At 41.5% G+C, this 26,360-nt stretch overlaps 1 protein-coding gene across 2 annotated transcripts in view; it reads left to right on the top strand.

Moving 5' to 3' along the window:
• Window positions 1-1,947: 1,947 nt before the first annotated feature.
• Window positions 1,948-26,360, top strand: part of scn4ab (sodium channel, voltage-gated, type IV, alpha, b) — a 41,332-nt gene continuing 16,919 nt past the window's right edge. Inside the window, exons 1-17 of one of the 2 annotated variants that reach the window (XM_046414911.1) lie at window positions 1,948-2,221; window positions 16,767-16,950; window positions 17,718-17,855; window positions 18,027-18,145; window positions 18,285-18,374; window positions 19,398-19,526; window positions 20,287-20,378; window positions 20,566-20,826; window positions 22,885-22,948; window positions 23,041-23,182; window positions 23,550-23,750; window positions 23,864-23,972; window positions 24,614-24,852; window positions 25,159-25,230; window positions 25,331-25,432; window positions 25,540-25,896; window positions 26,094-26,292. In XM_046414911.1, coding sequence (XP_046270867.1) covers window positions 16,819-16,950; window positions 17,718-17,855; window positions 18,027-18,145; window positions 18,285-18,374; window positions 19,398-19,526; window positions 20,287-20,378; window positions 20,566-20,826; window positions 22,885-22,948; window positions 23,041-23,182; window positions 23,550-23,750; window positions 23,864-23,972; window positions 24,614-24,852; window positions 25,159-25,230; window positions 25,331-25,432; window positions 25,540-25,896; window positions 26,094-26,292 — 2,446 coding nt within the window. In that variant the 5' untranslated portion in view covers window positions 1,948-2,221; window positions 16,767-16,818. Of the gene's footprint in view, window positions 2,222-16,766; window positions 16,951-17,717; window positions 17,856-18,026; window positions 18,146-18,212; window positions 18,375-19,397; window positions 19,527-20,286; window positions 20,379-20,565; window positions 20,827-22,884; window positions 22,949-23,040; window positions 23,183-23,549; window positions 23,751-23,863; window positions 23,973-24,613; window positions 24,853-25,158; window positions 25,231-25,330; window positions 25,433-25,539; window positions 25,897-26,093; window positions 26,293-26,360 lie in introns of those variants that run through there. The other variant, XM_046414910.1, reaches the window with a different exon arrangement.

Below are 26,360 nucleotides of genomic sequence, written 5' to 3'. Positions count from 1 at the left end.
AGCAAGCTCAGAAACCCATGTGGGTTACACTAACCCTAACCGAGCACCTCCCTCCTCTTTTCAGAGGAGAGTTCAGTTTTCTCTCCCTAACCAATTGGGAACCCGCGTGGGAACATTTGGACGATCGCATCAGGAAATTTATCCGTCGGGATGTGCGTGCTTTAAACTCATATATCCCGGTGCGTACTACAAATGATAATGACTCAGTCAATTATATGGAACGTGAAATAAATCAGAACTCATAAAAAAAAAATAAGCCAAATATTGTAATTAAACCAGCTGATAAAGGATCGAAAATAGTGATAATGGACAAACAACAATATGCATTGGAGGCCAACAGGCAATTAAATAACACAAAATATTATAAACCGATTACAGCGGGCCTCCAACAGCCAGCACAAATCAAAATCCGCTTAATTATCCAAAACTTATACCATAAAAAATTTATTTCAGCTAAACAAAGGGGCTTCCCATTTGGGCCAGATAACCCCCAGGAACGCCACTTTTATTTATTACCTAAAATACATAAAGAACCACTCACCTGGACGGTCCCGTACATTGTACCGCCTGGCAGACCCTAACCCCACTTTAGGTGGGAACCAAACCTGGCTCTGATATTTATACTCACCACTAGGGTTCACTGTGGGCCCATCTCTTTAGGGACAGCACCATCGAGAATGTTAACCAGCCAGAGTAGACATAATGGATGAATGTGGAGACGGCCAGGCCGGGACCCCTGTGCCAGTGCACCAGTAACCACAACTGTGGAGAAACAAAAAATTATTACTCTTACAAACCTAACCCTAATCTAACCCAATAAAAAAAAAAGTTGATTCAGTAAGTCTGTGCACTGTTTACCTCACCTACTTGCACTACTTCCACTCTGTGCTATCTCACTTTTGTACTACCTCCAGTACCTTATTTTCCTTATCTTATTTAATTTTGTTTTACCTTATTCTATTTTATTTTATTCTATGCACCAATCACCAAGACAAATTCCTAGTAATGTTCTTCACTTACATGGCAATAAAGATGATTCTGATTCTGATTCTTTTGAGTTTCTTTTGTTTAAATAAAAGAATATTGTTTTGGACCTCTGCCTGCCTGCCCTTTTTGACTCTGCATCGGGGTTCAGCTCTCTGCGTCAGCGACGCCGTTCCCTTTTAACAAACACGAGGGTTACATGCGATGGCACATGACATTGTCATGGCTGTTACAGTATCACTTTTTACGTGGGGCCTCTATGACAGCTATACCAAGGAATGATTCGGCCGGTACCAAACTTGACACACAGTTACTGTAGTTAGAGGCCATTGTGCCCAGCAACTTTGGTGGCCATGCCACTTCTTGTTGTACAATTAAACACAGTGGCAGGTTATACCATCGTCATTATTACCCCATTGCTTTTTTACATGGGCCGTCTGAGGCAGCTATACAAAGATAAGATAATACAGCAGGTACCAAACTTGTTATACAGGTACAGTTGGTAGAGGCCATCATGCACACCAGCTTTGGTGGCCCAATTATTACCCAGTCATTTTTTACATGGGACATCTGTGACAGCTCTAACAAGGGAATAACGCTCGTCTCTTTCTTGTTGTGTGTACTTCACTAACTTCCTAATATAGAATAACGAACAGCGCCTACCCCAACCTTCTGTCCCATGTCATTGGATCCAGACCACCAGGCATATCATCAATAATTATTACATTCAACCCTAACTAAGGATAGTGATGATGTCTCCCTCACACCGGGCCAGAATTACTAGAAGGGAGGGAAATGGTGACAGGTAGGTAGACCTCTGTTGCCAGTGCACAGGACCCACATCATGGTTGTTGTTTAGCTAATTTATTTCCATAATTAACAAATGGTTTGGAAAAGGTCTGAGGAGAAGTAATAAACATGTGATTTCATGTGTTACCCTGTGTGTGTGTGTGTGTGTGTGTGTGTGTGTTCAAGTATAAGTGTGTATGTTTGTGCAAGTCTGTGTGTGTATGTGTGTGTGTCTGTCTGTCCAATGACACACTACCTGACCTCTCAGGTTTCAGTCAGAGGCAGGCGCAGTAAGAGCAAAGAGAGAGTGTCACACAGTCAGACAGACAAGACAGACAGGTAGTCCAACAGACAGACACACACACACACACACACACAGACATAGAGTGACATGCCGTGGAGGCTCTGATGTTTACTGGAATCATTTTGGAATAAACAACAGAAAAAGGTAAGACTGAATCATCATCTGTTGATCAAAGGAGTTTGTGTGTGTGTGTTCAGTAGTACACCTGCTGTGCTGCTGTTAAAGTGATCCTCTCGGTCTGCATCGTGATCACTTAATCATAGTTCTGAATTCATCAAAAATACGATGGTTTATTATCACATACAGGCAAGTAGAGGAGTGAACTCTTTGAATCACCTGTTACACCAGGTAAACCAGAAATACACCTGGAATACATGAAACCCAATCAGCCACTGATGCCTGCAACACACACAGTAACACACACACATGCACACCACAGATGGTGCAGGAGGCTTTTACGACGATAATGATTATGATTGGAAGATATGAATTTATTCATGATACTTCAGTTATGAAGGGCAAAGCAGCAACCACGAGGACATTTCATTAAATTTAAGTATTTATTTTTTGTTTTCTTGTGAATGCTTCATGTTACAGTTTACTTCTTTTCATGCTATTTCATGATCCAATGCAGAATGTATCAAGTTTCATTTTTGAATCACAAGCAGGACTGAATCGTTAACAGTGAGTTTAGGCTCTGTTTTAACTGCAGCAGTACACACTGCAGCACACAGTACAGTACACACAACAGTGCACAGTGTGGTGCACACTAGAGCGCACAATACTGCGATATTTTACACACAGACTGTGTTGATTCAGTGAGTAGATGGTTACAGCATGTTGGGATACATGAGTCTCACCTGCACAGCAGATGTGTCACCTGCACCTCATCTGTTGTTTTCTGTCGGTTTCACAAATGTTTAAGCAGACCAGAGAATAAGTATAATTAGTTGGAGATGATCAGGTCTGATTTATTTTGTTTTGGGAGTTAAGAATGCAGTAGCATCAGCCTACTTGACCTTACTGTGACTTAAACTTGTGGACAGTGGCTTGTTGGGTGAATTTTGAACTCCAAGTCAAGATGACATGGGGTTAGAGTTTAACATGGTACACTCAGATTTTATAGGCCAGCTAAGTGTATTGAACAGTCTGACTAGAGATCAGATACTAACTACTAATGCCACCAACAACTGCTGAGTCTAATTTAGCTCAGTATGGCTGTGGCTGGGCTAACCGCTAACTGAATGGGGTCACACTGAAAGGGTAACAGCTTTCCAGAGGACACAGCATTTAGCTCATCAGATTAGCACCGCTAGCTTCAGTTCCGGATCGTATGTACGCTTTAAGAAGAGACTTTAAGTCTTGACTTGGAAAAGCTTTCATATTGTTACATTATCACATGGATCTAAATGTATCTGTGCTGCTGCAGTGTTGACAGAGGACTGAATAGAAGAGCTAACAGATAGCTAATGTTTAAACATTTGTGCTGCATGCTAGCATATTACATTCTGTTGCCTTGAACCTGTTACATGTGTAATGACAATAAAGTTGAATCTGATCTAATGTAATGATCTGAACAGATGTGTTATACTCACTAGCTAAAAGCTACAAACACTAACAAAAGTTTAAACAATCTAAATATTTTTTTCTTAGAGTTAAAAAAACTATTAAAATACAATTAAAATTGTCTGATCTTTGTGTACACATTGCAAACATGAACTACAGTTTGTGTCATATACACATAGTACACACAGTTTACATGTACACAGAACAAACACAATGTGTCAGTGTGTCAATGTACCATCTGCTGTACATAATTAAAGCTCTATGTTTTCATTCTGAGTCAGTATGTGTTCTGCTGAGATATTTTACACATTTCCACAGTATTCAGCCTATGATCACTATGGTTTACATTAAGCTCTGAAAGTTTGAAGTGTGACATCAACAAGTTTTTACTTTGACAGCAACATGAAGTCACTGCAGCACATTTAGACGTTTTAGAGATACAAGTTACTTGGCATCTGCATCGCAATGTGATCCTCACAAAACCCACTTTCAGCAAGCACAGGCGTTCGCGCGTGTGTGTGTACTGCAGTTGGTTTTGTGTCCTCAGAGATTTCTGTCTCCTAAAGACTCCGCCAGAGAACGAGACAGCAAAAATACCAACATCTAACATTTCATCTGATCTGTTGAGTCAGATGAAATATTGTCTGGGTTGTTCAGTTTCCATGGTCACTGTCACTGTATGTGGCTCCCGCACATAAATGTCAGAATATTAATCGCTCATAATTATCAGTGATTTAAGTTAAAACATTTAAGTTTCTGTTTTTCATATAATTCAGTTCAATTCAGCAAGCACTTGGCAACAGTGGCGAGGAAAAACTGCCTTTTAGAAGGAAGAAACCTCAGAGCAGACCCCGGCTCAAGATGGGCGGCCATCTGCCTTGAACGGTTGGGTTGAGAGAGAGAGAGAGAGAGACACAGACAGATATACAATGAGAGAGAGGCAGAGGGGGTGGGGCGTGAGAGAAGGAGCACACAAGAAGAGATGCAAGTATTAGAGCTGTAGATAATGATAATGACAATGAAGTATACAGAAGGTACAGTACTATGGTGATTATAATAGCAATATTGGTAACAATAATAATGTTAACAATAATAATGGTAGCAGCTGCAGCAGAATATATACTGGGGCAGTCGTGGATCAGCGGTTAGGGTGTCGGACCCGTAACCGGGGATCGCTGGTTCGATTCCCCGTCCCGGTGTCCATGGCTGAGGTACCCTTGAGCAAGGTACCTAACCCCCACTGCTCCCCGGGCGCTGCACGTGGTCGCCCACTGCCCCGGGTTTGCTGTGTGTGTGTGTGCACGTCACTTGGGTGGGTTAAATGCAGAGAACAAATTTCGTTGGAGTGAGTTCCCTCCAATGACAAAATATGTCACTTTAATCTTAATCTTAATTATTTGTATAGCCCATTTTTACAAGCAGTTTGTCTCAAAGGGCTTAACATAACATCAGCAACATCCTCTGCCCTTCGACCCTCACATCAACTAAGGAAAAACTCCCAGAAAAACCTTTAACAGGAAAAAATGGAAGAAACCTCAGGGTGAGCAACAGAAGAGGGATCCCTCACCCAGGACGGGCAGACGTGCAATGGATGTTGTACAGGCAGGAAAGCAATTTGCAACATGAGAAATGACATAGTAATGAAAATTATAATGAACTGCTGTAACATTCATGTATTCTTTTTTTATGTGATGTTGAGAATCACTATCCTATCAGTTCGATTTCGGCCAGTGGGGAGAACCACCCCGCCGATAGTCGGTACACAGAGGAATGACAGGCAGATGTCAACAATACATATTCGGTTGGTCATAGAGCCGGCTACAGTTCAACTTGAAGATCTGGATGGAGAGATACCTGCAGAAAGATACAGAGAGAGAGAGAGAGAGAGAGGGAGGGAGGGAGAGACACAAGACTACGAGGAGCACTGGACACACAGTTAGTGACATAAAATAATGAACTGCATGTTAATCTGACGAGGGGAGAGGATAGAAGAGGAGAAGGAGGAGGGGAAACTGCTTGGTGGATCATGTTTGTGTCCCCCGGCAGCATAGGCCTATAGCAGCTTAGCTATGATAGAGATTTAAAGATTAACAGTTGGTCAGACCTATTCTACCTGTGGCTATATAGCATGAGGTGAGTGAAACTATGCCTACCAGCCCTACACACTTTATTTGGTGCTAACTATATGCTTTACTAAACAGAAAGGTTTTAAGTTTAGTCTTAAAAGTGGAGGTGGTGTCTGCCTGTCGAACCCAGATTGGCAACTGGTTCCACAGCAGGGGTGCCTGATAGCTAAAGGCTCGTCCTCCCGTTCTACTTTTATAAATTCTGGGAACTGTAAGTAAACCTGCGCTCTGTGATCTGAGTGATCTATTGGGAATATATGGGACTATTAGATCCTGCAGGTATGGTGGGGCTAGTCCATTTAGGGCCTTATATGTAAGTAGGAGAATTTTAAAGTCTATTCTGAATTTTACCAGAAGCCAGTGAAGAGAAGCTAAGATGAGGGAGATATGATCCCTTTTACTGATTCCTGTTAAAACTCTAGCTGCTGCATTCTGGATCAGCTGCAGGCTATTAATAGAGTAATTTGGACATCCTGACAATAGTGAGTTGCAGTAGTCCAGCCTAGAAGTAACGAAATCATGGACAAGTTTTTCAGCATCACTCTGAGAGAGGACGCTCCTAATCTTAGCAATATTACAGGTGAAAAAAGGCGGTCTTAGAGAACTGTTTAATGTGATGGATAAATGACACGTCCTGATCAAAGGTAACACTGAGGTTCCTCACAGTCGTACTGGAGGCCAAAGTAATGCCGTCCAACCACTTGCAATCACTCTTTCAAGTATTTTAGACAAAAATGGGAGGTTGGATATCGGCCTGTAGTTTGCTAAGATGTCTGGGTCAAGTGAAGGTTTTTTAGTAAGGGTCTGATAACAGCAGTTTTAAACGCCTGTGGTACATAACCTGTTGTTAAAGACAAGTTGATCTGATGTAAAAAGGAAACACCAATCAAGAGAAAGATGTCCTTGAGAAGTTTAGTTGGGATGGGGTCTAAGAGACATGTAGTTGGGTTAGATTTATTAATGCTGGAGGTCAGCTCAGGAAGGTCTATGGGCAGAAAGAAGAAGAAAAAGAAGAATCAGCTTTATTGACGGTATATATATTTTTACATACACACACTGAATTTGTCTTGTGCATTTGACCCATCCTTAGTTGAACACACACATTCTTCTTCTTCTGCTTCTTCTAGTAGAATTCAATTTCCCTTGGGATCAATAAAATATCTATCTATCTATCTATCTACTAAGAGCAAAGACTAAAAGAGCAAAGAGACCTTGTGGAACATAGCAGATTGCTCACCCTTAGGCCAGTCAGCGTAGTCAAGCAGTGCTTGTTCATGTGTTTTGAACCACTTGCTCTTGCTGGTTTCTGCAATGTTACCAACCCCAGCTTTGATGCATTACATTGAAGTTAACTGCTGTTCTGTCATGCATATGCTGTCTCTCTTCGACCACCGCATAGCATTAACTATAAACTTGGCTGTATAGTGATCACCATTTAAATTGGCAGAGGGCTGACTCTTAAGAAAAACTGCAAACAGAGAATGTTCATTGGAGAGATGACAAGCCCACTTTGAGGCTGTAGCATCCAGAGTAACATTAACAACTGCAGTCATCACACAGACAAGACATTTGACAAGCACTACTCAGATGTAAATCGGCATAACAAAGAGAGCAGAGAAAAGCTGTGTTACTTTCACATGTCCTGTGTTGTGGTCTTGATTATATTTCTGACAGAGTCCATTTTATTTCAAGTACACTGACTGAGTTACTCGTTTAACATACAATTGTTCATATTAGTAAAATATTGTGTTGACTTGAGTTTTTTTCTTTCAGGTTGAGGGTCGACATTGAACTGTTGTAATCTATGCCTATTTGCTATAGTCCTGGCTAGCATAGGAAGGTCATCTCAGAGTACAGACTGAAAAATCCTGGTGCACTGTTGAACGTAGACAGTTTTATCTGGTTGTAACGATCTTAATCAGCAATTGTGAAGTCATTTGTTGGGGTGTGAATGTAACAACGTTCATTTATATGTAAAAGTCTCACAGTGCAGGATTAAAGATTTCATACATACCAGATTTATCACCACCAAGGTTGAAACATGAAACTCAAATCTGCAGAAGTTTGACTTGTTTTTCACCTTTTATTAAAGTGATCAAACATAAATTAATTTGTGTAATCCTTCTCTAGTCTTACTTACCTCTCAATGCACAACACAAGTCAGCATTCACACAGATTTTATATACTGTTTGGCTGATGCTGCCATGCGAAGTGCCACCTGCTACTATTCATACCCCAATGGAAGAGATGTCAGGACGTATTAGAGCTTCAGTATCTTGGACTCTTTCACACTAAGTGTAGCCTGACCTACAGCCCAATTTCATGTGACACAAATTCAACATAAATATGTTAATGTGACAAAAAAAATTAAATGATGTTTCAGATATAAACATAACTTAAAGAAACTATTTCTAATTTATTTACTGAAATCTCTTGAGCTGGAGGAGTCTGTCAGCTGTAGTCTGTCATTCACACATACACACACACACACACACACACACACACACACAGATCGTTTTATTTTAGCGTGGAGAGCTGACAGAGAGAGGAAATGCCGGACGTCTCTGACTACGTCCAACAACATTCTGCGGTCTACAGTTACACACATACATACACACACACACAGTGTGTGTTGCTGTATTAAAAGCAGAAGGACTTTTCTCTATCAGTGTGACACAACATCACACTCTGCTGGAACAACAACACTGATAACAAATGTGTGTGTCTGGCTGTGCGTCAGTCAGACAGACAGCTTCATGAATCACCTGTCGCTGTGAAACAAATACTGACTGGAATGTTGTGTTTTTTATTAATGTTTAGTTCTTTGATACTCTGAGTCCAGGACAGACAACCAGTTTAGCTTAGCTTAGCACAACACAAAGGCTGGGAGCAGAGGAAAACTGCCCGACAGATGTGTTTTCAGCAACAGTTAGTGGTGAAACAGGAAACAGGAAGGTCTTCAGGTGTGAGACTAGTTTGTTCATAACATGAAGAACTTTGTGATGTTTAAAGAAATGGTTACATGACTCGGGTCAGGAGTTGTGTCTTACTTTCTCCATTTGTTCTTATGTTGCTGTGTCACAGTTTGCCCAAATGCAACAATCAACATTAAATGTGAACTTTTCTAGTCTTTTATGTTTGTTATTTGACTGGGTTTTTATGTAGATTAACATTCTAAATGTACATGCCATATGGTGGTGAGAACGAGACGGACCAATGTTAGTTTGTCTCTGGGAGTCTCTGTGTGGCGCCTGTTATCACAAAGACAAGAGGGTGGACGACATGTTACTGATGGACACACACTCAGCCTCATTTTAAAGCAGTGAACAAACCAACAACAGCTGAACACAGTAAGACTTGCATTTTCTAACACCATTAATGTTTCAGCCATGTCTGAATTTCCATGTTGATGCGTGTTGATAATTTTGTGATTGCAGATATATGAATGATGTTTTACAAGCAGTTGCTTTGAGATGTTTCATGTTGATTCTGGTATGAAAATGAATGGTATTGGGTGCTAATGAGTGTTGATGACTGTCAGTGATGGTAATCTCGGAAAATGGTGGCTAAAATCTCACCTCATACTGTCGCTGGAGTTTCCAACTGACTTGCTAACTAACTGTTGGAAGAGTTGGAGAGATTCTGCTAACTGAGATTTCCTGTGATTTCCAGTGATGGTTGAACCAGTTGTCCTTCAACCGCAGATTGCAGTGAATGATAAGAATCATAAACCCAAATAAGTTCAAGGGGGTGGCTTTGATGTTAGAAGCTGCTCTGTAGGCCAGACTTAGCAACTTAATCCTAACATTTTTTTCTCACTTGGTCACACACATGCATATTACTGAATAGAGCTGACTTTTCAAAAACTGTTGACATGCTGTAGTTTCCTTGACAAGCATGCAGCTCAACACAGGATTTAATCTCACATGAATGCAAGCATAACATAACAATAAAATAAACATGATTATATGCTTTCTATACATGTATAAGGTGTCACAATCTGTAACTTCTCTGCAGTGGCAGCTGCAGCCATATCTGATGCTCTGTAGTCCACCACAGGTGGTTCTTGTTGCACCATGTAATGAAGCTCTGTCTGGTACAACAGGCAATCTGGACAGTAGAAACGTTAACCATGACCACAAAACATTGAGTTTAGAATAATGAAATTTACAGTAACTGTAATCATTCTGTGTGTGGCGCGTGCGCGTGTGTGTCAGTGTGTGTCTGTATTTGTGTGTGTGCGTTGCTGTATTTAGCTGCCTGTAGCCTAATATTTGTGGGAACCAGCTGAGCTGATAGATGATCTGACAGACAGACAGACAGATAGACAGACAGGTGATCTCTCATTCTACTTTCTTATTTCTATAAAACATGTTTCTGTGATGTCTCTCGATTCACTTTCCTTTTTCTTTCCTTTTTCTTTCTTTCTTTCCACAAATTCAAGCTTTTTGTTTATTTGATTTGTAGAGTATATACATGTAAACACATACACTCAGAAAAATATTTATGTACATAACAGATGGCAGAATAGAAAAACACACTTTGGGATTCAAATAAAAATGAAGAAACCTAAAGGCCAGATGATAAAAGTGGGTCCTGGCCTTGTGCCTGGCCTTTGGCAGGCTGGTGCAGACCCAAGACTGTTGAAGAAAAAGCCACTGTGGGAGATCTGCAAGTTCGACCTAAAAGTGAACCCTGCCACTTGAAATATTGATTATTATGTTGTATTGACATTTAAGTGTTTTCTTTATCGATTTTCTTTCACGATTAAAGAGTTTACTTTTGAACGTTTTCATGCCACTACGGGACATATCGTGTGACAAGCAGCACAACTAAAAATCATCAGGTCAGAGGAAACTCCAGAGGAAATAGGATTAATCTACAAAGCCTGTGAATATTCTCATTCATCCAGGTCATGGTTATCTCAAGGAAATTCAATCGAATGCAACTGCTTCATCAGTTCATGCTCGCTTGACTAGGCTTGGACTAGTCCCAGCCTAGTCAAGCGAGCATGAACTGATGAAGCCTCTTGGATGAGAGGTGAAACGTCTTCAAAGACAAATAACTAAGTCCAGTTGCATTCGATTGAATTTCCTTGAGATTAATCTACAAACTTTGGAAGTAAGGGTTGTTAGACAGCTCTGAACTCAAAATATATCCAGAGGATAAACTGTTTTACTTTTAAAGTATTTAGAAGTATTTCACTGTATGAACCTGGACCTATTGTGTATAACTATTTTCATTTTTATTTAATCAGGCAGTCTCATTGAGAGTAAGTTCTCTTTTCAAGTGAGGCCTGAGAGCAAAAGTAAAAAGTAAATACATAATTAAAATAAGTAAAAACATCAATAAGAATACAATCAGCCAACACAGAACAAGGAGTTATAACATAAACAGTTAAGGTGCTGTTTGGGGAGAAGCTTCATTTATTTCAGTCATCCACTGACTAAAAGGCAACCCCCTTCAAAACTCTAAAAGTGGTATTCAGGATGATCCTTTTTTACTGAACTAAGAGAAGTTTGATTAACTTGTAAGCTGATCATATAAAACACTTCACTCAAATAAGAGATAAACACAATAAAACCAAAGAAAACCATCTTGGTCTGGTTTAGTTCATATAAATCCTGAGATCCCAGAGTCAGATGTGAAAATAGTCCTGCTTATATCCAACTCCCTTTGTCCTCATCATGTTTCTCATGTCCCTGCCTGTCATGTCTCCTCTTCCCCAGAGTCATGGTCCTCAACTGATTCTCTGTAAATCACCTCCGTATGTGTCCTCTGTCCTCAGACTGGTCCTGTGACCAGTCCCCCATCAGTCCAGCCATGTTCGCTGGGAGTCTATTGAACCAGGGCGAGCTGAGTCCCTTTGTGACTTCCCCCATTATTTGAGTTCAAAACACAATCCACTTGAATTGAATTCACTTAGTCAACAGGAACACAACTTCTAGGGTTCAAGGATTCAAGGGGCTTTATTGTCATTTCACACATGTAGAAACATGTGGTGGTACGAAATTAGTTTCCCTGGTCCCGGAAACTACAGCTAACAGCTATAGCTACAGCCAGCGTGAACTACAGTAAAGAGAACAGAGAGCACCAGTTTGCGGTTATCCTGGTGATTTGGTGGCTCCTCGGGATGGTCGTTGAGAGTGAGCAACTTTGCAATGATAAAAACACATATTAAAAAAAATAAATTGTAATACATAAAAAAAGCAACTAAGGTAACATAAAATCTACACTGTTCTATGATCATTGAGGGAGAATTTAAATGATTTAAAAAATATAATACTTTTCTTTCACATCTTACTGTGTCTACCTCACTGTGGAACTAATAAAGGATTGTCTTATCTGATCTATTACAAGAGATTCAAGTTGATTGGGGGGGGGTCAACTTTCTGCAAGTTGTTCCATGTGTGATGCAGAGTTCTTTATATCGAGTTTCCAAGCCTCTGTGTTGACATGGTCGTCCTCAAGGACCAAACAGTCTGGGGACCTAGTGCAGAGTGATTATCATTTATATTTAAGAAAACAGGTGAAAAACTCACGTAGTTTGCTCCCTATGTATACAAAGACAAAGAGGTCAACCACTCAGAGGGAGGAGGGGCTGAAAGAAAATCATGAGAGCAATCAGAGAGGAATAAAGCTTGTGTGTGTGTGTGTTAGAGTGCGTGTAGGTGGGTGTGTGTTGGAATGAGCTTGGTCATCGTAGTGACTGTAACATTACACCAGAGGGTCAAACTGATGACTCAAAACAGCTGCTGCTGCCATGGCAACGCAAGGGTGGGGTCAACACCCGCAAAGCTGAAGACACCGGAGACAAGTGTGTGAGTGTGTGTGTGTCTGTGTGAGTGAAAACAAATGTTGAACTAGCAATGCAAAAGAAGCCATCCAGCAGAAAGCCAACATTCCTGGTATATTCATAACATCAACGTAGTATTCACTGTTTCTTCTTACTTTTTACTGTGGTGACTTTCCAGGGCAGTAAAATCCTGTCTGTTCGAACCACAAACATTTAGTGTTGTAATGTCTGAATAGCCTTCAATCTCATCAATCTGTCTCTCAAACCAGACAGGCAGGATCAGATTTAATCTTCAGTTACACAAACCCTGAAACAGCACTGACTTCAGGGTTGTCTGGTAACAAAGGTATCTTTGCAGAGTGTGCAAACACAATCTAATAAATTCAATAGTAAAACAGTTCTGTTCAGTTGAAGATCCCTCATTGTCTCTTCCACCATTCCTCTCCATGAATTTAGCGTCAACAGAGAAGAAAAAAATACTTGTCACCAACATGCTGAATAATCAGAACAGCTTTGCTCCTACTGGAGACACAAAGAAATGAAAACAGGTGTTGGTTTTTATTTGAGCTTTCCAAAAGCGCGAGAAACAACAATAGCTTGTTCACCAACGGTGTTAGTGGGAATCAGATCTCCCTCTAATCATAATCCCAGGAAGATCAATAACCAGGTTTCTCATTGTCCATGTGAACATCATATACCAGATGAGATCAAAACAACTGCAGCTGCACTCAGTACTTAAACTCATGTTGGTTGAGTAAAACATAGTCTGCTCACTGCTTGGCAGTGAAATAAAGACTCATTTAGGGTTGAACAGAAATCAGGCAAAGGTTCTCATTTATCAAGCAATAAAATTCTTTGTTTCACTTCCTGTTGTTGGCGGAGTCATGCGTGTGTGTGTGTGTGTGTGTGTATGTGAACAGAATACTGTCATGATGAGCTCTTGAATCTTGGCTGGGAAATTATAGGTCTAGGTTAAAGTCTGCAGATGAAAACTGAGGGACACACAGGAGAAATACACAAAACATTTTTTGAGTTTTGGGAAAAAACAGCTCTGCTGAAGAGAGCTAATCAGCTGAGGCTTCTTCCTTCACAGCTGTAATTCTGATTCTACTCCTTTCAATACAGAAACAAATCAGACTGAAAATGCTTCAATATAAACATATTAATGATGAGAGATTTCAATTCAGTTTCAATTCAGTTTATTTATATAGCGCCAATTCACAACAAAAGTTATCTCATGACACTTTCCAATTAGAGCAGGTCTAGACCAAACTCTTTAATTAAATTGTGAAATAGAGAGAGCCCAACATTCCCCCTTGAGCAAGCACTTGGCGACAGTGGCGAGGAAAAACTGCCTTTTAGAAGGCAGAAACCTCGGAGCAGACCCCGGCTCAAGATGGGCGGCCATCTGCCTTGACCGGTTGGGTTGAGAGAGAGAGAGAGAGAGAGAGAGAGAGAGCAAGGGAGAGAGGCAGAGGGGGTGGGGCGTGAGAGAAGGAGCACACAAGCAGAGATGCATAGCAGCAGTAATAATACCAGAAGTATCTGAATGTAGATAATGATAATGACAATGAAGTATACAGAAGGTATTATGGTGATTTTGATAACAATGGTAGTAACAATAATGGTAGTAGCTGTACTGAGTCTTAACAGATTTAAATCAGATTAGGACTAAACAGTAGTAATTGCAGTAGGTTTTGAGCAGGACGACAGCAGGACCGCAGCAGGAGGTCCAGTCATGATCGCTAGGAATCTGCGGGATAAGAAAGCACAGGGACTCCAGGGAAGAAGTTGAGTTAGTAATATGCATTAATGGGACATGAATGTGTGCAGAAGGAGAGGGAGAGGACGAAAGAGCTCAGTGCGTCATGGGAGGGCCCCCGGCAGTCTAAGCCTATAGCAGCATAACTAGGGGCCGGCCTAGGCCAACCCTAACTATAAGCTTTATCAAAGAGGAAAGTTTTTAGTCTACTCTTAAATATAGAGAGGGTGTCCGCCTCCCGGACCGAAACCGGAAGATGGTTCCATAGTAGAGGAGCTTGATAACTAAAGGCTCTGGTTCCCAATCTACTTTTGAGGACTCTAGGAACCACAAGTAGCCCTGCATTTTGGGAACGCAAAGTTCTGGTGGGATAATAGGGTACTATTAACTCTTTAAGATAGGATGGTGCCTGACCGTTCAGGGCTTTATAAGTAAGGAGGAGAATTTTAAAATCTATCCTGAATTTTACAGGTAGCCAATGTAGAGAAGCTAGAACAGGAGAAATATGATCTCTCATGCTGGTTCTTGTCAGTAGTCGTGCTGCAGCGTTCTGGATTAGCTGGAGAGTCTTTATGGATTTACTGGGGCAGCCTGATAGAAGGGAATTACAGTAATCCAGTCTAGATGTAATGAATGCATGGACTAATTTTTCTGCATCTTTCTGACTCAGGATGTGCCTAATCTTTGCGATATTTCGGAGGTGAAAGAATGCAGTCTTTGAAATATTTGCTATGTGCGAGTTAAAGGACATGTCCTGGTCAAAGATAACTCCTAGATTTCTTACAGTGGATCTGATCAGTTACATCAATAATAACATCAATGGATTTTTTTCCTTTGAATATGACTCTGAAACACTCAACTGTGATCAATCATCGAAATCTAATAATGAAAGAGGAGCAGAGATTGGACTTACTGGGTGGACTGACTGCACATTAGTGTCAGTTTGTCTTTGCAGATCAACACAAGCATATTTATATGAAAATGAATCCACAGATATGTTTACCACTGCATTAAAAATATATGACAAAATAAAATAAAGAAATAAAACAATAATGGTTAAATAAGTACTATTCTCAGTGAATATTTAATGTTACATCCATTTGTCCTCAGCTACTTACAATTTGTTATGTTTAAGGTCTAAAGTTTTGTGGCTCCATAGTGCAGAACACACACAACACTGAGGCAGAAGGTGTGGCAGGTCAGTGGTTGTTTACCAGGAGCAGAGGAGATGAACCGAGAGTGGAGTGAATCTTAGGGGGCAGGTGATCACAAGGAGCTGGACCTGAGCCACAGGAAAGACTTGACTAGACCTGAGGCACAGAGAGGCCAAAATGATATTATACAGTCCGGAAAAAAGAAGTTCTACACAGCCATGTTCATCTTGGACACTGGTTTCACTGTGTAACCCCTGTACACCCTCACACATCACTTGACAGCTGAGGTGCCCATTTATGTGTTTTACTTTGAGAGTATTATTATAGGGGCAGCTTAGAGGTTGGAGAAGCGCCTTGTGACCAATTCAATTTCAGTTTATTTATATAGAACCTTATACGATCAAAATTGTCTCTAGATGCTTTACAGAGACCCAGAGCCTGAACTCCCGAGCAACCAGACAGTGGCAAGGAAAAGCTCCCTTTTAGCAGGAAGAAACCTTGAGCAGGACCCGGCTTGCAAGGGAGAACCATCCTGCTGATAGTCGACTGGGTGAAGGAGGAGAAGAAGAGGTAGACAGGACAGAGAGGATGAAAGAGAGAGAGAGAGAGAAACATACAATAAACATCATACATTACAAAGGACAAACATGACATGTTGTTATAATTGGAATTCTGAAGACTATATATTGTATGTTTTTGTTTTTTAGCTGATATCACAAAACTACGAAAAGAACTGGACACACTGGAACTGGAACTGGACTGGCAGGAAATAAATTTGGTTGTGGTGGAGTGATTAATCAGTCAGCCCGCTAATGGAGACTGGAAATTAATCAACCCCCTCTTACAGCTAATGGGCGGGGTATAAGTTCATCTCCAATCTCCATTAACTTACTGATGTGCCCTTGAGGCACTTAATCCCTCCAATTTGCTCCCCAGGTGCCTGGAATGGCAGCCCACTGCTCCTGTGTGTTTCACTGCATGTTGCATGTGTGTGTTCAATCAGTGATGGGTTAATTGCAGAGAAGAATTTCGGTGTATGGTTGAAGACGTTGTTTAGTTGGAAACTGTTGCTGAGATGCCACTGTCATCTGTGTAAAACATAAAATATCTAGATTTGTTGTTTGGAACCAACTTGATGTTCTGGAGGTCACAGGCTTTGTTAATCATGTTGTCAGCACACATCACATGGGCACCAACCAACCATGCTGATGAGCTTTTTTGCCTCTTCAAGCTATACCATCTTCAGATCTTAGTTGCAGTATGTGTACTTGCACCCCCCTGACAGGAGGAGGTTGCTAGGTGACAGTGGAATTCGGGCAGCGCTGCATAATGCAAGGATGGCGCCTCTGCTGCCCCCTGCTGGTTCTGATGTCTTCAAACGCTTCACACCAGCCACGCTGGATGAAATCCAACGCCGACATGAAGCCGAGGAGAAGGAGCGTCAGAGGAGGAAGGAGAAGAATATAGAGGTACAGAACATATTGATAAGCTATCAGTGAGTTGATAATAAAAAGTAATTAATAGTTAATAGACATTTCCAACGTCAGAGGAATAATGCCAACACAAGAAAAATTAATCCACACATTCATTTCCAGCAGAATATATAACACATTCTACAACAGCTTCAGTAATTCAGAGTGCTGCTGCTCAGGTCCTGACAAAAACTAGGAAGTGTGATTACATTACTCTAGTTCTAAAATCTCTTCGCTGGCTGCCTGTCACTCAGAGAACTGACTAGCATTGCTGTTTGTGTATTAATCTCTTAATGGCTTGGCACCCAAATACATCTCTGACATGCTTGTGCCATACGAACTTTCTTGGACCCAGAGAACATGTGGGACAGGCCTACTGGTCATCCCAAGGGTTAAAACTAAACAAGTTGAAGCAGCATTTCATTTTCATGCAGCAAAAATCTGAATAGCGTGATAGCAGTCAAGCCCCAGTCAAGTCCCAGTAATGGGACTAATAAAGGATTATCTTATCTTATCTTATCTAACCCTCTTTTCCTTTTTCACATTACCTACATAGTTTTCTGTTTTAATTATGAATTTTGATTTTTATATTCTATATCTTTTGTGCTTATTTTTAATTGCAAATATTGGACTGTTTTTGGTCTGTTACAATGTTTCCTTTAATTCTGTAAGGCACTTTGAATTGCTCAGTGTATGAATGGTGCTATACAAATAAAGTTGCTTTGCAGGCTGATTGGCTGTATCCCTGACTGTCTCTTTAATAGATAGCTGAAGAAAATCTTCCTAAACCAGCCAGCGACCTGGAAGCTGGGAAGCCTCTCCCATTCATCTACGGAGATCCACCCCCTGAACTTCTCAACACCCCATTGGAGGAGCTGGATCCCTTCTACCAACCACAGAAGGTCTCTCTCTGAGGACTGATCAAGAAACAGATCAGTTCCATTTAGGGTTATTTAAAACATCACAGTAATGAATAAAACACCTGTCTTTCTCCTGTCTGTCTGATCTGTCTGTCTCTCTGACCTGTCTCTCTGTGATTTGTGCATCTCTCTGACCCATTTTTCTTTTTACAGACGTTCATTGTGCTCAGTAAAGGAAACATCATCTACAGGTTTAATGCCGAGCCAGCCTGTTACCTGCTGAGTCCTTTCAACCCACTCAGGATCATCGCCATTAAGATCCTCATTCACTCATATCCTTTAAGATGCCATTACCTGTATTGAGTCAGTGAAGAGAAACCTATTTAGTCCCAGAATGACTGAATGTAAGCTTCGATTGGAAGGATAACAATAAACCATCAAAAGATGATGTTTGTTCCTTAAAATCCAAACTTTATTCAGTTTGTTCATCATGGTAACGATTCTGACAAACTGTGCGTTCATGACGATGAGCGACCCTCCAGCATGGAGCAAGACTGTGGAGTGAGTCAGCACACACACACAATAACACACACCTACAATCACACGCACACACAACTCAACTGAGGTGCCAGTCTGCTTAGTTTGTGATGTGAAATGGATCACAACAACAACAGACAGCTGAAAGATAATCTACAGGTCAACCATCAAATGATCTTTATGATAACTTCTCTGTTTATGAGCTCTAGCTTTGTCATCAAAATTTAGGTCAACATGACCGTGTGGGTTCACTGGGGCATTGTGGGCAAAGCGAGTGATCCCTTATTGGCCACTTGTTGGTTGGTCCATGCAGAGCACACATTTAGTCTTTTAAGGACTCTCTGTGAGTTTTCTGTGGGCATCCACTTGTAGCCCAACTGTGTCAGCAGCTGAGTTGAAAGATTATTAGAATTGTTATTAGAAAAGATTATAGATGCTCTCGGTCAGGGCTTCTAAAAGTTTTGATTCAAAAAGGTAAAGGTTTAATAAAGGTGTCAGCAGTGTGGTTGAAATCAACGTTTATGACCCTACAGAGGGTAAATAAAGGTATTTATCCAACATAAAATTATATTGAAATGTACTGTGAAATGACAAAAATTTTATTTTAGAAGTTAATAAGGATCACTTGAATGTGACATTAGTGTTTGGACAAGTTTTAGTGAGTCCTCATCCAGTTTAGTGGCATCTGGATGAGGACTTACTGTAGTCTGCAATCTTTGATGCATTTTGTAAAAGTTGTGATAATGTGTGTGTGATAATGCTGTATGTTTCAGTGCGGTGCTGTCCACATTTCTGTGTATTTAGTCATGTGTTTAGTGTAAGTCAAGACCAAAAGTTAAAACTACCTCAGTATGACAGTTTATGAGCTTGTGGTTGGTGATGGAGGAAACATTTGTTTTTTTTCTTATTTAGATGTTGGCCAATCAGACATAGAAGCTTTAGTAAAAATGTTCAGAGCATGTACATCACTGAAAATCTTTGACCTCTGTCCATCTTCTGAGTTTCGGTTTGACTATTTTTGTGTTTTATTCTTCTGTTATTGAACAGATATGTGTTTACATTCATCTACACATTTGAGGCAACCATTAAAATTGTTTCTAGAGGATTCTGTGTTGGAGGTTTCACCTTCCTCAAAGACCCCTGGAACTGGCTGGACTTCATGGTCATCAGCATGGCGTAAGATTCAGTAACACAACTATGCCACCACTTACTTGTCACACAGTATAGTATAAAATGCTATGCGAAATTTAAGGGGCTGTGGTAGTCTAGAGGTTGGAGAATCAGCTTGTGACCAGAGGATCGCTGGTTTGATTCACCCCCCGACTAAGAGGAAAAATTTAGATGTAGTGGAGTGATTAATCAATTCTCCCTCCCCCATTAGCTGGCTGATGTGCCCTGGCACTTAACCCCCCCCCCCCACAATTTGCTCCCCATGTTGCGTGTGTGTGTTCAATCAGTGATGAGTTAAATGCAGAGAGAAATTTCGGTGTATGTAAAAAGGTTTGAAGTTAAAGTTTAACATATTTAAATACTAGATGTAAATACTGCACATTTTCACATTTTTAATTTTTTTATTTTTATAAGATTTCTATATTATAATATTTAATTTTACTCATTCTATTTTACTTACCTATTTTTTGGTAGAAGGGACAAAAAGAATTTTGCTGCACATTGTACTGTGTATGATTGTGTGTGTGACAAATAAACCTATCTTGTATCTTGTATAACTTCATCGCTATCATTATCTTCTTGAACAATTTCACCAGTGAAGAAGACAACAGACAAGAAAAAGTGTATCTCGAAAATCCTGAATAAAAATATAGTGATTATATTATATTATAATGATGATAGAAATATAATGATGATGCTAACTTGTAATATTTCCGATGTTGATGATGACGGTAATGATGATGATGTTCATCTGTCTGCGTTTCAGATACTTGACAGAGTTTGTAGATTTGGGAAACGTTTCTGTTTTGAGGACATTCAGAGTTCTTCGAGCTCTGAAGACCATCACAGTCATCCCTGGTTAGTTTGTGTGTGTGTGTGTGTCAAAGTGGCCCTTAAATCCCCCTTTAATTGTTGTAATGGAATCCAGTCCAAACATCATACATGTTTTATTATGTGAACAATCAGCTTCAGCCTTTTTTGATTTTAGGAACAGTCTGTTTCTGTGTCGATGACTTTATGTTTATTATCCTGATTGGTTGGTCAGGTCTGAAAACAATTGTTGGAGCGCTCATCCAATCAGTGAAGAAGCTGGCTGATGTCATGATCCTGACGATATTTTGCCTCAGTGTCTTCGCTCTGATTGGTCTACAGCTTTTCATGGGAAACCTGCGGCAAAAATGTGTCCTGATGCATCCACTTTTACTTAGCAATGACACATCTGACAATGACCTTCACCGTAGCAACGACACCAACACCAACAATACAGGCAGTTATTTTGATTTCTACAAGCACATCAACAACCCAGGTATGATGAAGACATTTGACTTTGTGATCATTGGAATTACTTTCTAAGTATTTTTCATGTTTATAGGTCATTGAATAGTCATGGTTTTACATTTTACTTTTTGAAAAGCTGCTGGTTCCTGATGTGCTCATTCATTTCAAAGGTTTCGTTAATGGATCTCCTGAATGTCTCTTGAAAGAGTACATTGGCCTTGATCCACAGCTGCTATCAAACAGTCAGAGGTGTGAATGTTTGATGATGGTTTCTACAAATTCATGTACAGGAACAGAATGTGAAACTCTGTGGTTGGGTTTATTGATTCATAAAATACCAGCAGCAAGTACTACAGCTACAACTATAACTATGAAGCTCTGTGACTGGGTGCCCGTTAGTGAAATGCACCTTGGGGGTTGTTGTTGATTTGTTTTAAGGCTTAGGCTAAGGACCGATAAGCAGAACACTCACGACACAAGGTCAGTAGGGTTAAAAATAAAGTCTTTATTTATCCATCCATCCATCCATCTTCTTCCGCTTTATCCGGGACCGGGTCGCGGGGGCAGCAGCTTGAGCAGGGATACCCAGACTTCCCTCTCCCCAGACACTTCCTCCAGCTCTTCCGGGTGGACCCCAAGGCGTTCCCAGGCCAGCTGAGTGACATAGTCCCTCCAGCGTGTCCTGGGTCTTCCTCGGGGCCTCCTCCCGGTGGGGCATGCCCGGAACACCTCCCCGGGAAGGCGTCCAGGGGGCATTCGGAACAAATGCCCGAGCCACCTCAACTGGCTCCTTTCGATGTGGAGGAGCAGCGGCTCTACTCCGAGCTCCTCCCGGGTGACAGAGCTCCTCACCTTATCTCTAAGGGAGCGCCCCGCCACTGTGGCCCCTCCTTGAACCGCCACCTTAACGTGGTGGAGGGGTTTGAGTACCTGAGTGATCCTAGGGGCTATGTTGTCGGGGGCTTAAGCCCCTGTGAGGGTCTCCCAAGGCAAACAGGTTCTAGGTGACAGGTCAGACAAAGAGCGGTTCAGAAGCCCCAGATGAAAGATAAAACAGCAAGGATGTGTACGTCGCCCAGATTGGCGTTACCGGGGCCTCACCCTGGAGCCAGGCCTGGGGTTGGGGCTCGCAGGCGAGCGTCTGGTGGCCGGGTCTCCGCCCACGGGACCCGGTCGGGTACAGCCCGAAGAAGCGACGTGGGCCCGCTCTCTCGTAGGCCCACCACCCGCGAGAGGGTTCAGAAGGGGCCGGTGCAATGTGGTTTGGGCGGCAGCTGTGGACGGGGATCCCGGCGACCCAAACCCCGGACAAAAACTCTAGTCTTTATTTACACAAGGGAAAATTCACTTAATTCTTAGCTGTACTGAAGACTGATCTGGAATGACTGAGGTGAATCCAGGTGAGAGCTTGTGGTTGCAGGTAAGATGAGTCCTCTCTTAAAAGGGAATTTTTCCTTGCCACTGTCTGCTTGCTCGGGGGTTCAGGCTCTGGGTTTCTGTAATCAAAACAATTTTGATTGTATAAGGTGCTATATAAATAAAATTGAATTGAATTGAATTGGGAAGGAGGAGATGGCTAGATGAACAGAAGTTAATCCATGGGAGTGGCTGAACACAAAACAAGGAGCAGAGTAGGTACAGAGAAGAAACATCTGTAAAGTCTGGCAGAGATGAAAGGATGGACTGGTCTTTAAATACAAGTGGCTTGGGGTGGAGTTGATTGTCGGTGAAGAGCAGCGGATGAGGTGTGGAGGTGGAGAGGCAGGAAAAAACAGTGGGTCAACTCCTCCCAGTTCTGTTAAAAGACACACACACACACACACACTAATACAGGAACAAAAACACAAGAGAACCTCAAGAGAACCTGGAGAACCGGATAGAACTCTAACAGGATTTTTCTCTTTATATGTATACATTCTTGTGGTATATTTGACTGTTTTTTTAAAAAAGCCATAGTTGGTCAACTATTGTTGAACATGAAGAACACGAAGCAGACTGTAACTGCAGGAGGAAGAAATCACTGCCTAAATGTAAATATAGGCCATGGGCTCTGACATCTCTGTCTATCTCACTGCTTGTGTGGTAGAAAACTACTACTACTTGCCTGGCCAACTTGATGCTCTTCTGTGCGGCAACAGCTCAGATGCTGGGTATGTTCACGCTACCTCTCGTAAAAAAGTTATCATAATAATGATGTCATAAATAACAATAGTGATGGTGATGAGACTGATGATGTGTTCAGGGTCTGTCCGGAGGGTTACCTTTGTCTGAAGGCAGGGGGAAACCCAAACTACGGATACACCAGCTACGACACATTTGGTTGGGCTTTCCTGGCTCTGTTCAGACTGATGACCCAGGACTTCTGGGAAAATCTCTTCCAACTGGTCAGTAAATTACTGGTCTCAGTATAGTGACTAGTCCTCACTGGTCTTGACTTTGATTTATGAGCAGGTTTTAAGTTATTCCATTAGGTGCTTGTCAGAGAGTTTGGGGCTCATGTTGGTGCATTAAGTTTGGTGTCTGATAAAAAAAAAATCCTTGCCTGATTCAGAGTGTAGTGATTGTCGGGCACTTTCTGTTTGGTTCTATCAACATATCACTTAACAGAGATGTTAAAATCAGGTTCTTCAGTTTGGTTTATTTATGTTCTTGAAGAAGCACTAAAAAGTAAAAACAGCTTAATCAAAATTACACCATGGATATTAATTGATACAAGACTCACTTGTCTGCCTCTCACCTGTCTGTCTGCAGACCCTGCGAGCAGCAGGTAAAACCTACATGATCTTCTTTGTGGTCGTCATCTTCCTCGGCTCATTCTACCTCATTAACCTGATCCTGGCTGTGGTTGCCATGGCATACGCTGAGCAGAATGAAGCCACTATTGCTGAAGTCAAACAGAAGGAGGAAGAGTATGCTGAGATCCTGGAGGCACTGAAGAAGAGAGAGGAGGAGGTCCGTTGTGACAGATAACACAAACAGTTGTGAATTTCCCCCTGTGTGGCAAAAAAGGAGTATCTTATCTTAACCTAACATGCAGTCAAATTTTTATTCTCGTTATCGTACAGCAGGCGGCCACAAGGGCAGCACATTTAGAGAGACAAGATTCAGCACCACAGATGAGGAATTCATCTACAGAAATAAAGAGCCCTGAGCAAGAACACACTGCCTTTGAAGGTATACACACAACCATGTTGAATGACTGAAGACTCATGTACGTTCAAGTCAGCTTACCAGCATACCTCATCACTCTGCAGACACACATTTGAAGCTTTTCCTGTTGTTATGATGCCCTTATCAAAATCTAAATGTAATTTTAGTTCATCCTGAAGATGATGAGTCATTTCATTTTGATTTATTCAAACTCAAGTTCAAAAACAAGATAAATTAGATGGATTAGCAAATATGAAAAATTGAGGCAAAATGACAAGTCAAGTCACTCATATCTGAACATGAGCATCATGAGAATGTTTTAGTATCTAAACCAACAGATCAAACTCAGTGTGAACCCCGACCTCCGCTGACAAGAGTCACATCAGACACGATGAACACTGCAGGAGTAATCAAACTTTCACTGACCTTCTCTGTAATTTATCTTCTTTCAAGATATCCTCAGTGAAACTATAAGCTCTGTTCTGTGACAGACATTCAGCATGACAAAAACCAAAGGGAAAGACAAAATCCTCCTCAGGGGGTGCCGGTGAAAAATCCCAAAAAGTCTGAAACCCCAAGTGCCTCTGCAGACAACAAACATGAGGTGTTAGTGAAAACATTATTTGTTCGAATTGATCACTTCACTAACCTGCAATGTGTTTAAGACTTTGAGGATGACCAGAGGCCATGTCCTCCATGTTGGTACGCCTTTGCTGACATCTTTCTGAAGTGGAACTGTTGTGGCTGTTGGCGATGGCTCAAACAGTGTCTCTATACCATCGTCATGGACCCGTTCGTTGACCTTGGCATCACCATCTGCATCGTCCTCAACACCGTCTTCATGGCCATGGAGCATTATCCAATGACGAAGGAGTTTGAGGACATTCTAAGTGTTGGAAATTTGGTGAGTGATGAAGAAAAGTCACTGACACATTAATAGTTGTCTGTTATGTCAAAAGTCATTATAAAGGGCCAACATGTCAGAGTCTTTTAACTTTGAATATTGCAGTATGGATGTCTAAAGTTCCAGTTCCCCTCACAGACTTTCTTAGTTTGACATTAGAACAGACAGCTGGAGTAGAGGTATTGAAACAACAGGCACTCTGAATGTGTAAGCAACCTCTGATCCCTGATCCTTGATACCTGACTTCTAATTCTTGATAATTGACCCCTGACCTTTGACCTGACCTCTAACCCCCCCCCCCCTCAGGTTTTCACAGGCATCTTCACAGCGGAGATGGTCCTCAAACTTCTGGCCATGGATCCATATTTCTACTTCCAGGTCAGACTCCCTGTTTGTTTGTTATCTGTTCAGTCATGACAACTGACAGCCTTTCCCACCGTAACGCATATCTGTTATTGTTTTGTTGCCATGGTTACAGGTGGGTTGGAACATCTTTGACAGTATCATTGTCACCATGAGTCTGCTCGAGCTGGGACTGGCTAATGTTCAGGGCCTGTCGGTACTGCGCTCCTTCAGACTGGTCTGTGCAACATCATCATCAGTATCATCATCATATTTAGCTTTTACCAAACAATCAAGTTACTTTTTCCTGTCTCTTCACCTCTCTCTCACCTGTCACATGTCTAGATGCGAGTTTTTAAGCTGGCCAAGTCATGGCCAACCCTCAACATGTTGATAAAGATCATTGGAAATTCTATTGGGGCTCTGGGGAACCTGACTCTAGTTCTGGCCATCATCGTCTTCATCTTCGCAGTTGTTGGAATGCAGCTGTTTGGAAAGAACTACAAAGACTGCGTCTGTCGCATTGCACAAGACTGTGAGCTTCCTCGCTGGCACATGAATGACTTCTTCCACGCTTTCCTCATTATCTTCAGAGTCCTTTGTGGAGAGTGGATTGAAACCATGTGGGACTGTATGGAGGTCTCAGGTCAGACCATGTGTCTGATTGTCTTCATGATGGTTCTTGTCATTGGAAACCTGGTGGTGAGCTAATCTCTAATACGAGCCTGTTTTAGTATCTCAACAGTCATCCAACAGGCCAGCTGTATCTACAAATGGATCCAGATAAATAATATCTGAAATTTCAACTCCTATATATCCATTCTTTGCCTTGTTCCAGGTCCTTTAATCTGTTTCTGACCTTGTTTCAAGTCCTGCATCTGTTCCTGGTCTTGTTGCAGGTCCTGAATCTGTTCCTGGCCTTGTTGTTGAGCTCATTTAGCGGTGATAATCTTGCAGCTCCAGAAGATGAAGGGGAAAACAACTTGCAGATTGCCGTTAACCGGATCAGTAGGGCTGTAGCGTGGACAAAGACCTGGATCCTGGAACATATCTGGACTTTAATGGGGAAAAGGAACTACACAAAACCTGACCACCTCGGTAACAAATCCCACCACCCCAGACTTGAAAATACAGCATAGACTGTAATCTATCTATTTATTGACTGG

This window comes from Scatophagus argus, chromosome 16 (assembly GCF_020382885.2).
Source record: "Scatophagus argus isolate fScaArg1 chromosome 16, fScaArg1.pri, whole genome shotgun sequence".
Taxonomy (NCBI): Eukaryota; Metazoa; Chordata; class Actinopteri; family Scatophagidae; genus Scatophagus; species Scatophagus argus.
Note: the sequence above shows the minus strand (reverse complement) of the source record. Positions and strands in the feature narration are given on the sequence as shown.